The sequence below is a fragment of the Chiroxiphia lanceolata genome, chromosome 3 (genome assembly GCF_009829145.1).
Source record: "Chiroxiphia lanceolata isolate bChiLan1 chromosome 3, bChiLan1.pri, whole genome shotgun sequence".
In the NCBI taxonomy this organism is placed as follows: Eukaryota; Metazoa; Chordata; class Aves; order Passeriformes; family Pipridae; genus Chiroxiphia; species Chiroxiphia lanceolata.
Genome location: NC_045639.1, coordinates 45,061,518 through 45,075,925, shown reverse-complemented (window position 1 = coordinate 45,075,925; position 14,408 = coordinate 45,061,518). Strand labels below are relative to the sequence as shown.

Sequence of the window (14,408 nt, the reverse complement as noted above, 5' to 3'; positions counted from 1 at the left end):
TGAAATCTAAGTTGGATCACAAAAATGATCTTGGTTTGATCCTTGTTCAAATCATTATTTCTAACCTAGATTTCTTCAATCTTCTGCTCCCTGTGAGGAGGTGAGTCACCACAAATGAGATGTGGGTTCACAGTGGTGAATTCAGGAAGTTAGTGGCCAGAAAAAAGCAACTTCAACTTGGAAAAATCTCTGAAAAAAAGTGATGTGAAACTATACCCATAGAGATGAACTTTCAGTGTCAGAAACCACATCTTTGGCACACTTTGATCTGAGGTTAGAAATCCAGAGAAAGCTGTTTCAACCTCAAGGGCAAATAAACTTTCTGAGGTACAGAAAGTCACTGGACTGGCAAGTTACTGGATCCAAAACTTTGACATAAACTTGCTATCAGGTAGGAAAACTCATTCTTTAAGACAGAGTGCAATATGTATCTGTACCCCCTCCTTGGCAGTATCTTTCTGACAGCTTCATTAAAACACAACTGCATGATCATGAAGCAGGAATTACTGCAGTGCTTTCCACCTCGGTATCTCAGTAACATGGTTTGTTTGTTTGGGGTCTATGTCAGGATAGAAAAAACACAAAATAAAAAGGGTCCTTGTTCTATTCCCCTGGCAATATGAGCCAGTATTACACACTTTTGTGATGCTTTCCCTCTTCTGGTTGACCCAACCAGTCAACAGTCAGGGTCTGCAAAATATCCTGCCAGTTTGCAAGGGCTTTTCCATCATTCTAGAAGTGTAAAGGCATTCACACTTTCAATTACACCTATTTTGAAATGACATGGTTTGATTCTCAGGCCACTTTCCACAGTAGCCCAAAGCAGAACTGAGTGAGGCCATCTGCCCACCCCAGCCACCGCCTCAAGACCAAACTTCCATGTCAGAATCTGTATGACATATCAAACGGAATTAAGCAACAGTAGTAACATGCAGAGTGTAAAATATAGCCCCAGGCATCAGTACAACCAATGAAGCAATCCAAATTCTTAATGCTTCTCTGCAAGTCAGTGAGACTTCCCAAAGGAGCGCCAGAGACTGCACTTCTCTCCAGGTCAGACTGATTTGCAGTCTCCAATATTTCAGAGAAATTAGTTCCTCTGAAATCTAAGTGAAAGCTAAAATCAGAGGATGGAAATGTCTAGTATCCAAATATCATTTGCTTCCATGCAGTGGGATAGGAATATCAGAACATGACCAACGTACACTGGAGACAGGTGGATGTTCCAGTTGTACACATAAAAACCAGAGTGTAATATTTTTAGAGTTTGCATAAGTCAGCATGTCCTTGCCAGAAAAAAAACTAGGAACCATTTGATAAAAGATTTAGAGTAGATACCGTTATTTCAAACTCCATGAAAGGAAGTTTGGGTCAGGCCTAGAATAGACATTAAGGCTAGTTTTAAGGAAAAAATGGTGTAGGTCATGATCAGCTTGAACAAAAACGACAGAAAATCTCAGCTGTGATTTACGTGCTATAATGTAGGTGTTTTTGTAATGGTCTTTCTCTCTCACTGCAACAGTTCTGGGGCAACTTGAAGGTGGAGCTTGAGACCTTATACTTGGTTATTACAACAATGCTATGTCATATTTACAGTTCTTACCACCTTCAAAGTGTTTTACAAACAACAGCTAATTAAATTGTTATATTTTAGAATGTATAAATAAATACTTCTTTACACAGGAATATCACAGGCAGAAATGTAATGTAACTTATCCATATCTAGCAAGAGGAAATATAAGTGGGATTACCACTCTGACATTACAGGTATTCTTGCTTTCCACTAAAAGAGTGGAAAGATGGAGTTTTGTGCAACAATCACCTTCATATATAGTGCACAAAGTGTGATATTCCTATTAGGAGATAGAAGTTACATGAACAACATTCTCACTGCAAGCACTTTCTAAATATTGTGGACCAAATTTCCTGTTGGTATAACCGTAACAGCTGATCTGAGAACTTGATGATTCTTCATTGCTGTTAACCACATACTAACTTCCAATAGTTCATAGTCTATGGGACTTCATAATTAAATAAAACATCTATGAAATATATAATTATATATTGACTTGTAGAGATGCAAAGTTCTTTGAAGCTGAGGTAATTTAAAATAGTTTAATTCATCTAGTGTAAGCAATGGTGAGGAATAAAATAGCAAATCAACAGTTACTTTTCCTTTTAAAAATGTAAAATCTGTGCTTCCTGGAGTCAAATTAGTGTGAAACTGGTGAAATGCTTATGGGCTTCTTCTCTTGGAAATGCAAAGCAATCTTTGCTTCTTGCTGGATGTTGCCAAACCCTGTAACCACACAGGTGATCTGACTTTAAGACCCTGTTGAAACAGGAAGTGAAAGGAAGAATGAACTTACTGACTGAAAAGTTATATTACCATGTGCCACCTTACTAACCTGTGGGGGTTCGAGATGTGAACTCTGGATCAAAATGAAAGGTGTCTTCTGGCCGTCCCACTGCCGGCTTGAAAGGCGGCTTGATTTCTTTTCTGTACAGTTTCTACAAGGAAAAGAACAGGTCACAATCAACAGCAATGTGTACAACTTCAGTATCTGGAGATAGACTCCCCCACTTTCTTTAGGGTGTCCTCTCTCAGCTCTGTGGTATCCTTGCAGGACTGACAGAAAAGGAGGACATATCCATGGATCTGGCTCCTGCTTGAAGGTTGGCTTAGAATCTGTGCCCTGGACGGTCACTGCACTTTTTAGCCACTGTAATCTGGAATACGAACACAAATGTTTCTAGGGAAAATTTAGCCCATAAACTGGCACAGTGTTCCAGCTAGAGTCTCTGGAAATTCACTGGTCTAAGGACAGGACTGGAATGTGCAATGGTAACATCAGGAAACAGGGTGACTTTAGTGGCGCAGCAATGGCTATCAGCACAAAGAACCACTGGGAAGCTGTGACAGTTTTAGCATTTACTATTTGTGAAGAACTAGCAACATGTTTGACATGCTGCCAGACTAAGCTGAATAACAGGCTTGGCTGCCTGGTCCTTACAACCTAACCAAGAGACTTATTCTTTTGGCATATCTGGTAAAATGGAAGGGGACTAACGGCTGAGGATTAGATGAAATTCCCATCAAAATATGCTAGGAAAAAAGCACAGTGGATGGGTGGGAAATCACATTGAAGGTTTAATGTGGCTTGAGCAGAGGAGCAAAACCAAGGAAAAACATAAAGAAGAGAGGAAAGTAAGCACTGCTAGGTGTGTGAGCTTCTGAGGGTGACTGAGGGGTCATGCAGGGGATCACCTAAGTAATAGGCACCATAAATTCATCCTAATACACTGCCTTTATTACAAGGGACTTCGTGGTCTCCTAATTCATGCTTTAAGAAATTCATTCTTTAAGAAATTGCTACACCATGCTCCTTTGCAAGTATTTACGCACACACACATACACACATTTTGTGAGATGAACAAACTCAGGTGGCAGCATGTCTGGATCAGATCCAAAGCCTCTAGAGGTTGATGGAAAGAGCCTTTTGCATCATCTCTGCTTGAAATGCCCAAGATATTATGTTGATGGCAGCATGGGTAACAGAGCTTCAGTTTAACTCCCTGTCCCATGTTTTAGTCCCTAGACTGCATTTCCTTTCTAGCAATGCTTTTGTTCTCAGGTTTCAAAGGGCTGAATTAGTTGCCACAGACAGTTCCCCATAATTAACATGTATGAGCATAAAAATAACATTTCATCCAAACTTTCAAGTCATGATAAGAACTGGAGAGTTCACTTTATGACTGTTTGTAATATGCATTTTAAGGTTAGCTCTCAAAACAACTTCCTAATGAGCTAATTTTTAAAAATATTTAATGGAGATTAATAAATGCGTGTCCAGCTCTTTGCATGCAGGATGATTCTTTTTAACTGTAGGTTTTGTGGTAAATTAACTTCTGTAATATAAAACTTGTGGTCAAACCTAAGATATACACACATCACCATAATTTGAACTTGATTTTGCATTGATAAATAAAGGTTCTTGAAGCAGGAAATTCTGTAGCATAATACTAGCCTTAATAGAAGGGATATGTTTGTGGTTGAATTCCTTGGAAAAATGAAATAGTGAGCCTGAATATAATAATTAACGGCCATTTCACCATAAAAAGTTTCTGCTTGGATAAAACTGCTCCGTATCTTCTGAGAAAAATAGATGAATAACTGCTGTGAGCCACAATGGAAAGCCAGTCTTCCAAATAATTAAAAGCCAATTTCAATATTAAGCAGAAGTGTCCCTCATCAGCTGAAAAGTATCAACATAGCAATTAACATACATCTTTTTTTGTCTGCACAGAACTTTAAAAGAGAACTCAGCACCTACTGAAGGCTTTTCTACTGCTAAGATTTCACCTTGAGAAAGCTATTTGCTTCCAGCTTCCCTTTATTTGTCTTAATTCACAACTGCAGTGCTTCTACTGCAGAAAGCAATATGGTCACATTCACGTGCTTCCTCCCTGAATTAACTGTATTGCTTATCCAGTGAGGTCCCAAACTTGGAAAGTGTTTTAGAGCTGCGCATCATTCATGAACTGCATTCTCTTTTATTATCATAACCATATTCTCTCTGGCCTCTTAATTCCTTCACCCGTCTGTAGTTTCTTAAGTGCTGTTGGAGCTACATTTGTATTTGGAATCCCTAACTCATATCCTCCACTACTAGGGAGGGATTTAAGATTCATCATGAGTCACACGCCATCTAAAGATGTGTAATCACAAAGTTGCTTTCTGGGAGGGGATGAAAACAAAGAAGTTTCTTGTGCAAGTGAAAGGCACTTCTGAGCACAACCCAGATGACTCCCTTTTCCATTTCCTTTTCCATTTGTGATAGAAATTATTTCTGGTGTTTCTGACTAGAAAATGGAACAGTAAAAGGTAAACTGCCTAAAACTTTTTTTTCCCCAAGCTCTTGAATCGGGTAACTAAATGGTATCATCAAGGAAAAGCAGAGCAGTGTCATCTATGGCCTTCTCCATCCCAAACTAGCTCCAGTTCTCTGAGTGAACCACAACAACCAAAGCTAAATCACTAAACCAAGGCAGCCCAACACAGTTAAACATGAAGGCCTGCTGCAGGCAGAATGCCTCTGCCTTTAAAAACCTGCATCCTGTAGACTGCAAAACACGTGACACAAGCTGATCTAAGAAAACAGTAAGAATCACAACTATTGTTTTCTACATACAGAGAAAAAAATCGCTTGGAGGATCTGAGATCCTTCTGGATTTTTCAAGAGTATTTCTAATTTTAGGAAACATATTAACCTATTATCCCTTACCATGGTCCCCAAACTATTCAGGGCTGATGTATCTTGACCTTGACCTCTTCCAACAGAAACCAACCAGGGTGGCAAATGACATAGCAAGTTAAATTTCAAATCTTGTCTTCAACCATTTCTATCAGGCTGTCACATAACTTCTGTTAAAGTTTAAACAATTATGTACTTTCCAAGTCATGCTGATACTGCTACTGTATGCAAAAGTCGCTGTGAGTTCTGTTATCCATTTAAATGGGAACAGAGTCCTAGTTTTCTCAGTTTAAATCCCAGTTTTTATATCCAAATTATTGTTTTGGATCTTATTAGGCATTCAAAAGAGACTTTGGATATGTAAGTGCTAACTGAGCATTTAAATTTCAGGTTGGGTGCTTAAGATATCTGTGTTATTTTGCACAAGTATAAGAAGCTGAAGATTTTTTTCCTTCCACATTGTTTACACATCCATAAAGGAGAATTGCATTCCTTAGCCCTTAATGTTTTCTTGAGAATGTGACTTCTTTCTGTTTCCCAGTAAAGAATAACCTCCTACATCCCATTCCCCTTTTTTTTAATTGGCCACAGCATTGACTTAGCATAGAAAAATGTGACTGATGGATATCAGGAATCATACAGAGCTGTCAGATCCAGAGGCTGTGCTGAGGGAGCGCATAATCCACAAAACAAGGGAGATGAACTCCAAGGTGTGAAAGTACTGATTTAGATATTCACACCTGGCTACATATCCATGCTTCTGTCTACTTATCAACCCCTCACATCCTTCTGAGACTTTGATAATCAGTACCTTCAGATTAATAATACCTATGAATTAACTAGAAAACAGTTCTACATAAGTTTGAGAAACTATGAGCTTCTATCAACTGCCTTTCTGATTTCAGATAGAAATATTTTTATTTGAAATAACTAATTTTTCTCGGGGTCTCAGTGACCTTTTCTTAAAATATGTTGCCAGATCTCTAATATGAGCTTCATCTGAACACCTCCTTAGCCAGAACTCAAATAATACACCTAGTCTAGTAACAAAATGCTGCAACATTTTGTGTTTTTCTCTTCTAATTGTTAAGCAGTTAATTTTTCATCATCTTTTAAAAAATGCACTCCTAAAAAAACCCATTAAGAGATGTAAATGCTCTGTACATGTGCCTGGCAAATATCAAGAAGAAGAAAAATGGTTTAATTTAATTAAAAACTATTTAGTAATTTCCTCAGTTGAGTTTCTTTGATCAGGAATTGAATTATTCCTTAGACAACTTCTAGAAATAAAAAGATGCTACCCTCCACAGTGATGCACTTGTAGTGTGAGAATAAACTCCCTTGCTACATATACCTGTCATGGAAAATCCAATGAGCAGACAGAAGGATGAACTACATTCTAAAATGCTTGTCCTCTCCTAGATTAATGGTTCAGTGTTATTGCCTGCAAACAATAGAAAGGATAGCAGAATTCAACCCTGGGGTTAATTTTTGCAGTTGGTAAAACCTGCAATTAATATATGCTTTCAGTTTAGTTTGATCTCTGATTAGTATTGAAGGAAAAAGAACTTGATTCCACTTTCTTCTCATTCCTTCCCTCAGCTGTATTTTACAGTTTATTTCCTAGCATGTCATTTGCTCTGGTTCCAATTTAGCCTGTCATCCAAACAAAAACTACTGTTTATAGCCCACTCCTCCAACTGCAGTCTCCAAAAAGGGATTTCATTTTTCATTTTCAATGAAAAACCAGAAATGCATCATGCATGACCTAGAAAGAATAAACAGTAATAAAAAAAACAGGAACCAGACTGTGTTTTCTCAGAGCCAGTGACTGAAACTGAGGTCAACTCAGTTTGGGTCTGCTTCTCTTAGGAAGAAAAGGGGGTGCAAGGTTAGTAAGCAGGTAAAACTGCCAAGGAGCTAGGCATTTAACCTCTTTCCTGAGAGTCCCAGCCTTGATCACAAAAGGCAGTCCATTCATTTAACAACAGATTTACTGAATTTGCATCACAGTGCCTACTAAATGCCTTAGAGCAGTAAGACTGATATTTGCAGAAATCTTCACCTATTTTTCACCCTGTAAAGTGGGAATTTAGAGCTTTACTATGGGGTGATAACAGCTGTAAAAATGAGACTCTTACAGAGATTAGCTCATGCCAAAATTTAAATCTGGGCATAAAAACTCTGTGTCAGATTGTCCACAGTTCATTTAGTACAGAAGTTAACCAGAATTTAAACCTAGGGTGACTAGAGATTTTGCTGAAGAATGGCACTCTGGAACATGAGAATGACATCTGCGAAAGGCCAGGAGGAGGAGGGTTGTTCTCTGGCCACAGTCATGTTTTCCAGGATGATATTTACTGCCTCTGCACAGAGTGGTCATGCGCTATCAGCACTGATGTGCTTGGCAGCAGCATCTGCAGCAGTGTAACGGGGCCATTTTTACACTGTGTATGTTGTTTCCACTGTGTTCACTGCCTTCATGCAAACCAGACACTATATCTGGTTGTGTCCGTTTAAAGACAGTGAAAGATAGGAAATAACTGCCCCAACAGGTAAATATGTTCAAACCACAAGAGAACAGCTCTGAAAATACTCTTAAATGATGGTCCGAGTTATATGTTTCCATCTGTGATTCTAATGACTTCATCACTGCAATATCTAGACTTCACACACAACTTAGAAGGAATAAGCTAACTCATTTCTGTTTTGAATCTCTTCTTAAAATTAGATGATGCAACTTGGTGGTTTGTTCCTGATTATCATGTCACTTTTGCAGGAAAAATCATGTTTAAAAAAAAGTCCTGTTTCATACTGCATTTCCAGCAGACACTAACCCATTCTGACCCTTCATGATAAGGGAGCTTTTGATAGAGGATCAAAAGCTGAAATTTTCTGTGCTGTCAGTCACAGCAGTCCTATCATAGCTGCCACAGTAGTACAGAAGTTCTCCAAAAGAGCTTGCTTCTTGGTCTCTGATGTCTTTATATTACCAAGGCATAAAGTAAATGAACATTTCTGTCCTGCCTCAACAGTGTTGTTTGCTGACTGCCTGCAAATTGATGTGAGAGATTCTGTATACATTAGAGGAGAACAAAATGAGGGCATCAGGGACTCTTTTCCTGCAACCATATAGAGATCAGCCATGAACATCTGTGTCTGATCCATTTCTGTTCTCTCTTCTCTGACCCTGTTCCCTTTCTGTCCATGGAGAACATGTTAACAGCTGGTTGGATGATCACTGTTAAGTCAAAGTCCTGGCTTCAGCTCAGGGCCAGGCTGGCTCACATTGCTCTGAAATATATACAATACTGTAGCTGCTGTAATGAGATAAGCCTCCCAAGATCTCCATGAGTGACTGGAAAAATAGAATAAAATGAGGAAATATATTACAAAGATGATAGCTGATCTGTGTAATAATGATCTGTCTGTCTCAAAGAAAGTGCAAGAAGCACTAACTGTGTTGGATTAGAATGGATCTTTACAGCTACATTTTACAGCAGAGTTAGAGGGCTAGATAAGACATCAAAGGGCAATTAAATCCATGTTCCTCTCTACCTCCAAGGCATGTTCAAGCATACCCGTCTTCTTCGTGGTAGATATTTCCCTGTCCATAAGAGCTGTTTCAAATGATGGAGGACTGTTGTGTTTCCTCAGGAATTGGAAATGAAATTCTCTAAAGAACTGAGCTTGAAACAATCACCAATTATCACGACAGAAGGTGGTATTGAGGAGTCTCATGGGCCAAAACTGACTTTTCTGAAAACCTTTCCAAGATGCAGAGCCTCATTTATCTGTGATGAGTTAGTGAGCTGCTCCACTAGCAAACACAGAAGAAAAACCCTCTCACTGTTACAGTGCTTCTTATTACATCAAGACATATTTATCTGACCTGTATTTTGATTGCAAAGCTGAGGACTGTGGAGATATTGGAGGATTAGAGTGGGGGGTGGGGGAAAGAAAAAAAAAAGAAAAAGAAAAAAGAACCCAAGTCTTCTGAATTCCCTATTTTTTATTTTCACTTACTGTTTCCATAAATGTAAACTCGTCATACAGAATTTCATGATTAGTAAGAAGCAGAAGAGGAAACAGAATCTAGACTCCAGAACATATGTACTGGGATTAAAAGTCAGCTGGACCATAAAGGAAAGTCTCAAACTCCATTTTGACTGATCATGTTTTAACATGCTTATAAGTTATGCCATCTCTTCAACATGCTACTCAAACTGGGTTTTTCTAATAAGTTTTTCCAAAATAAATGATTTTGTGGGCCTTTCAAAGGCTACCTGGGCACCACAAAATGTTCTTTCACAGAGGAATTAGCTTTAATGGGATGTCCTGGGCAGCAGTTTGAGAATAGCTCTGTCAAACACATTCATGGGTTTTTATCAGAATTTATCTTAAGAACTGCATCAATGTGACCTGTTACACTAGCATTTATGAGTGAACACATTAAATACTGAAGAGACATAACAACCATAACACAGGTTGGGTAAAATTAAACTAGAAAATGCTAGAGGATGTGGCAAACAGGAGCTCTGATGTACTGCTAGCTGTTCAGAGCAAGAATGAAAAATGTTTGCTTCCAGGTTTGTTTAAAAATAAATTGATTTGAACAAATAGGACGCTGAAAATGTGAGATTTAACCTCTTACATGTCTAAATCAAGTATGTAGCTAATCTCTACCACCAGCTTTATGAGCTGTAGCTGATAACAATAAAAGAAATCCTTGTTTACCATTCTGTTAATCACCTCTGACATGTCTTATTTGAACCATGCTTTATTTGATCAAATGTTTGCTGTTCCAATTTTGAGTGCTGATGTTAAAATAATAGCTCACCTCAATCAAACATCAAACACTTGTAAGAGGAGCTGACATTTCCAGTTCTGGCTGGTTGACTTGTATGCTCAGAGGTGTAAAATCACGCTTTTGAAAATCCATCTATTTTGGGGGCTTTCTATAGCCCCCACTGCAACCTAGTGGATGGGGCAGATACTGTCCTACGGTCAATTAGGCCAAAATGATAAGAATGGGTTAACAAAGTTATGCTCTCCTGTTGGAAGATTTATGATTCTTCTAGCATAAAGCAGCACAACCTGCTGTAGAGCCTGTTGTACCAGCTCTGTGGACGCCCAGGCAGTCCCAGTAGCACCATGTTGTGTTTGGGAAAAGAGTGAGCCTGGAGGTCTTGGAGCTCCTTGGAGCTACTGTTGGCAGGCATGTAGAAGCAGACCTGGGGCTGCTCGAAATAATTACAAGAGAGAAAAGAATTCCTGAAGGTCCCTGATATCAGAAAGAATAAAACTGGCCTTTAGTCAAGCATGCCCAACTGAGTGAGAAGGGACAAGCAGTTCAATATGGAATGTAAAAGCAAAACAATGAAGGGACCTGGAGCATCAGTTTGATTCCCTATGAAGTATCTCTTTCAAGCCCAATCCTTTGCCTCTGTTTTCTTTTACAACTGAATACTACAGGAATTATTTCATTTAAAGCTACTTGTTTTCACTCCATCCAGCTCCCACAATCGAAGTCTCATGTTTATTAGAGCTAAATGTGGAAATTATTCTGCAGAATGCTGCAAATAGCCTCAGGTAGTGTAATGATTAGACAGACTATCAGATAAAACAGAGACAAGAAGTTAGAAAAAAACCAGCAATGCTGAAAGCAGCTTTCTATTCCTTTCATTTGGGGGTATGTGAACAAACATATATATAGAATCATAAAATCATTTAGATTGGAAAAGACCTTTAAGACCAGCAAGTTCAACTATAAACCCACCACTGCCAAGTATGTATGCAAAAGAGATACAGGCACCCACTGAATAGGCTCTAGCTTCTGGGTTCCCTATGTTAGAGAATGCCTTTTTTCCTAAGCATGGCAGTTTGTCTTCATAAAATTTAGCTAAGAAAAAAAATTATAAAAAAAAATTAAATTCTGCTCCACTTACATTCCAGTCTATAGTAACAAAGAAAGGATGACGTTTAATTTCTTCCACTCCATCAAATCCAGCACCTGGCAAGAGAATGAAAGAATCAAAATGAAGTAATGCTTAGAAGAGTACTGCATGACATCTCTTCTTATGTCTTCCTCCCCATCCCAGCTTTTCTTCTGACAAAGTCAGAGTTACCACATAAACATTTCTTCTAGTCAAGGAACCCTGGACAGTACAACTGTCATAACAGTATAAACTACCAAAAATACAGACAAGGGCACTTCATTAATGAGAATCTGATGGCTGAGAGTTTTTACTTTTCTCTAATTGAGGATACTGTCAAAGCTGAAGAGCTGCACATTCAAGCTTTGAATGAGACACAGGATTTTAGGCACAGCAGAGCACATGCACCAGCGAGGTCAGGAGAGGCCTCAAGACATCCTCATACTCTGGCAAGGCTACAGCTGCTCCCTGCCACCAGCAGCAGCTCTTCTATGTGCACTGACTTTCAGATCTTGACTAGCTACCTGTTCTTCACAGGTAAAGAAAGCTGCACTACAAATAAGTACAGATTCAAAATACCAAAAGGCTCCAAATGATTTGACATAAGCCAGGGTTTTAGGTTCCCCCTTTTCAAATATTGTCTTCAAATTCCTCTGAGTACCAAAATCATCACTCTCAGTGTTATGTTTCCTTCAGTATTAAATTTCTGTTACATTACTATAGGAATCGGAGGGAAAGTCCTCTGAGACTGGGTAAGAAACCTAATTTCTTCTTTACTTTTGCCTTATGTCTTCACTGAAGATTGCCTTTTTTATTCCTTTACCTCAATTTATTTGCTTCAGTGCCATCAGAAAACCCAAGAGGTGCTCAGTAATAATTAAACAACTGTCAGAGATGATTTAGAATGCCATTTATGGAGTTGATTTGACTTTATAATTAGCACCCTTGATTTTCATTTCAAGGAGAATTAACACCTGGAAGCAAAGTCTGCAATTTTGGAATCAGTCCCTGAAAAGTACCGAGCATACTTTTTTACAAGCATTCTGAGTATCCTTGATTCCCAAAAGGACCTGGGATTCATAAGCACCTTGCAAGGGGCACTCAACACCTCAGATGATTCAGCCTTTTAGCTGCAGTATTTGTACTTTCGGAAGATCAACATTACAAGCAGCTTTACAAAGGTCTTGTCAACTGAAGCTTTTGTAAATGTGATGTCTGCTCTCCCTGTGTACAAGACATTATCAGTGTTTGCCAAAATGCAATGATCTGGAATGGCTTCCTACAGCCTGCTTAACAGTCACTGATGAATGGATACAGAAAGCAAACATAACAGGCACGATTGTCTGTCAGGCCTGCTGGATAATAATGCAAGAGAGATGATCTTCTGATTGCTTCCTGGTAATCTTTCAGTATAGACAAACGTAAGCAATGGACATGAGGATAAACAATCCTAGCCCGCCATAAAAAATTATGTGCTCAGAGGTGATCAGCCCCACTGAGGTCTGTGGGTTATGGCAGACAGTTTTAGGCAAAGACAGCATGAAATCAAATCTTAGAAAGAGAAGAGAGGACAAAAGGGAGAATATCACTGCGTTGTCATTGTGTATATCTGTTGTACGCCTACAACTGTACTACAGATGTTGACACACTCACCTATAAGAGGGTATATTTACGAAAAAGAGGAAAAATCAAAGAACGTCAACAAGGAATGGTATGGAATGATTGAATATGTCAGGAATTTTCTTCCTGGAAACAGGTGACCGAGGAGGTTTACAACAGGTTATTAAATGATGCTAGCAGGAATCAGGTTCAGAAGAACCTGAAGATGCTTTGTCAGGAAACAGACAGCTGCGTGATGTGGAATTCCTTGGAAAAGATGATGCAGTTCAAAATATTTATATGGGTTGATGGGTAGGCCAGGAAGTGTGTTGAAAAGAAATCTGTTGAAGATTACTTCAACAAACCACAAGAGGTTCAGGAAACTCCTTGCTTGACCTTAAAGCAGGAGTAGGGTGGGAGAAAATTTGGGTGAAGTAACACATATGTTTACCCTATTCTTACTTGTCCCTACGCAGCTGTTTATGGCCATGGGTACTGAACCAGAAAATACTGAGTCTTAGTCCAAGACTTCTATGACTTCCCTAGCATTTTTTTTTCAATGTAAAATCTGAAGTCTACACTAGATTCCCTTGGCAGATTCATTCTGATTTTAACATTGCTAACAGGAGCATGAAACCGATAGTTACTTGGAAGAGAATTACATTAAGCAACTCTTCAGAGAAGAAATATCTGTGAAAAATGTTTTGCGTTCAGTGGAGGTAACTGGAAACTTTGCAATGTGCAGTTGGTGTTCTTAACCATGCAAAGATGAAACCTAAGTGCCAAACTGATTTTGAAGGACTGGAATAAATGATCAGACACTAAGACACTGTTAGCACATCCTAGACTGAGGATAACTGCTAATGCATTCAATTTTCTCTCCTCTGTCCCTTCCCCACTGTTTTCTCTTTTTCCTCTTGTTTAGGCTAATGTACACATTGTGTGATGGGAATGACATGCTTTTTTCAGATGATGTATTTGAAAGCTACACTTTTTCCTACTGTTGTTCCTTTTCCTACAAAACCACAGAAATCGGGAGCAAGACGAAAGCCCACCCATAGCTGCTTCTCTTAATGGGAGGCTGCAAAGTGCAGTAGGGAATACAGCATGCAGTTGAGGCAGGCATTTGTTTGAAAAATTTGCATTTCCCACTTGGGGCCACTTCAGAGCTTTGTTAAGTGCAAAGACTTGACTCCATTTCTGTTTAACTTAGTATATTAAAGAGAATTAGGATGATAATAGCTTAATTTTGTAAAGAGTGAAGGACTTACAATTCCTAGCAACTAATTTTACACTGTGGGGAAGGTTCATCACTTCCTGCAGTTTTTCCCCACCATGAGATCTGCCCGCATAGCCCACGAATCCTTCTTGCATTATGTGCTGTGGCTGCAGGCAGCAGTGTGTGGCCTGGTTCTTGCCTCAAACAGAGGACGGAAGTGGCCCAAGGGTATGTTCAGGGACATCTCTGGAAGCCTGAAGGGACAACCTTGACCCTGCTGCAAAAGTCCATGGGAGACATTAAGTATCAATGCTTTTGGTGGAGTCTCTCTGGATTTGCTCAGCATGTTTCAGCCATTCATCTACCATCTGCAAATCTAAAGTGGTACTGAAAAGAGAT

The 14,408-nt window shown here is 39.1% G+C and overlaps 1 protein-coding gene across 9 annotated transcripts in view; it reads right to left on the bottom strand.

Annotated features, from left to right (window-relative positions):
- Nucleotides 1–14,408, bottom strand: part of RPS6KA2 (ribosomal protein S6 kinase A2) — a 284,207-nt gene that overhangs the window by 32,897 nt on the left and 236,902 nt on the right. For all 9 annotated transcript variants that reach the window (XM_032682394.1, XM_032682396.1, XM_032682402.1 and 6 more), the window contains 2 exons: nucleotides 11,204–11,268; nucleotides 2,409–2,511 (listed from right to left, as the gene is read on the bottom strand). In XM_032682394.1, coding sequence (XP_032538285.1) covers nucleotides 2,409–2,511; nucleotides 11,204–11,268 — 168 coding nt within the window. The remainder of the gene's footprint in view (nucleotides 1–2,408; nucleotides 2,512–11,203; nucleotides 11,269–14,408) is intronic.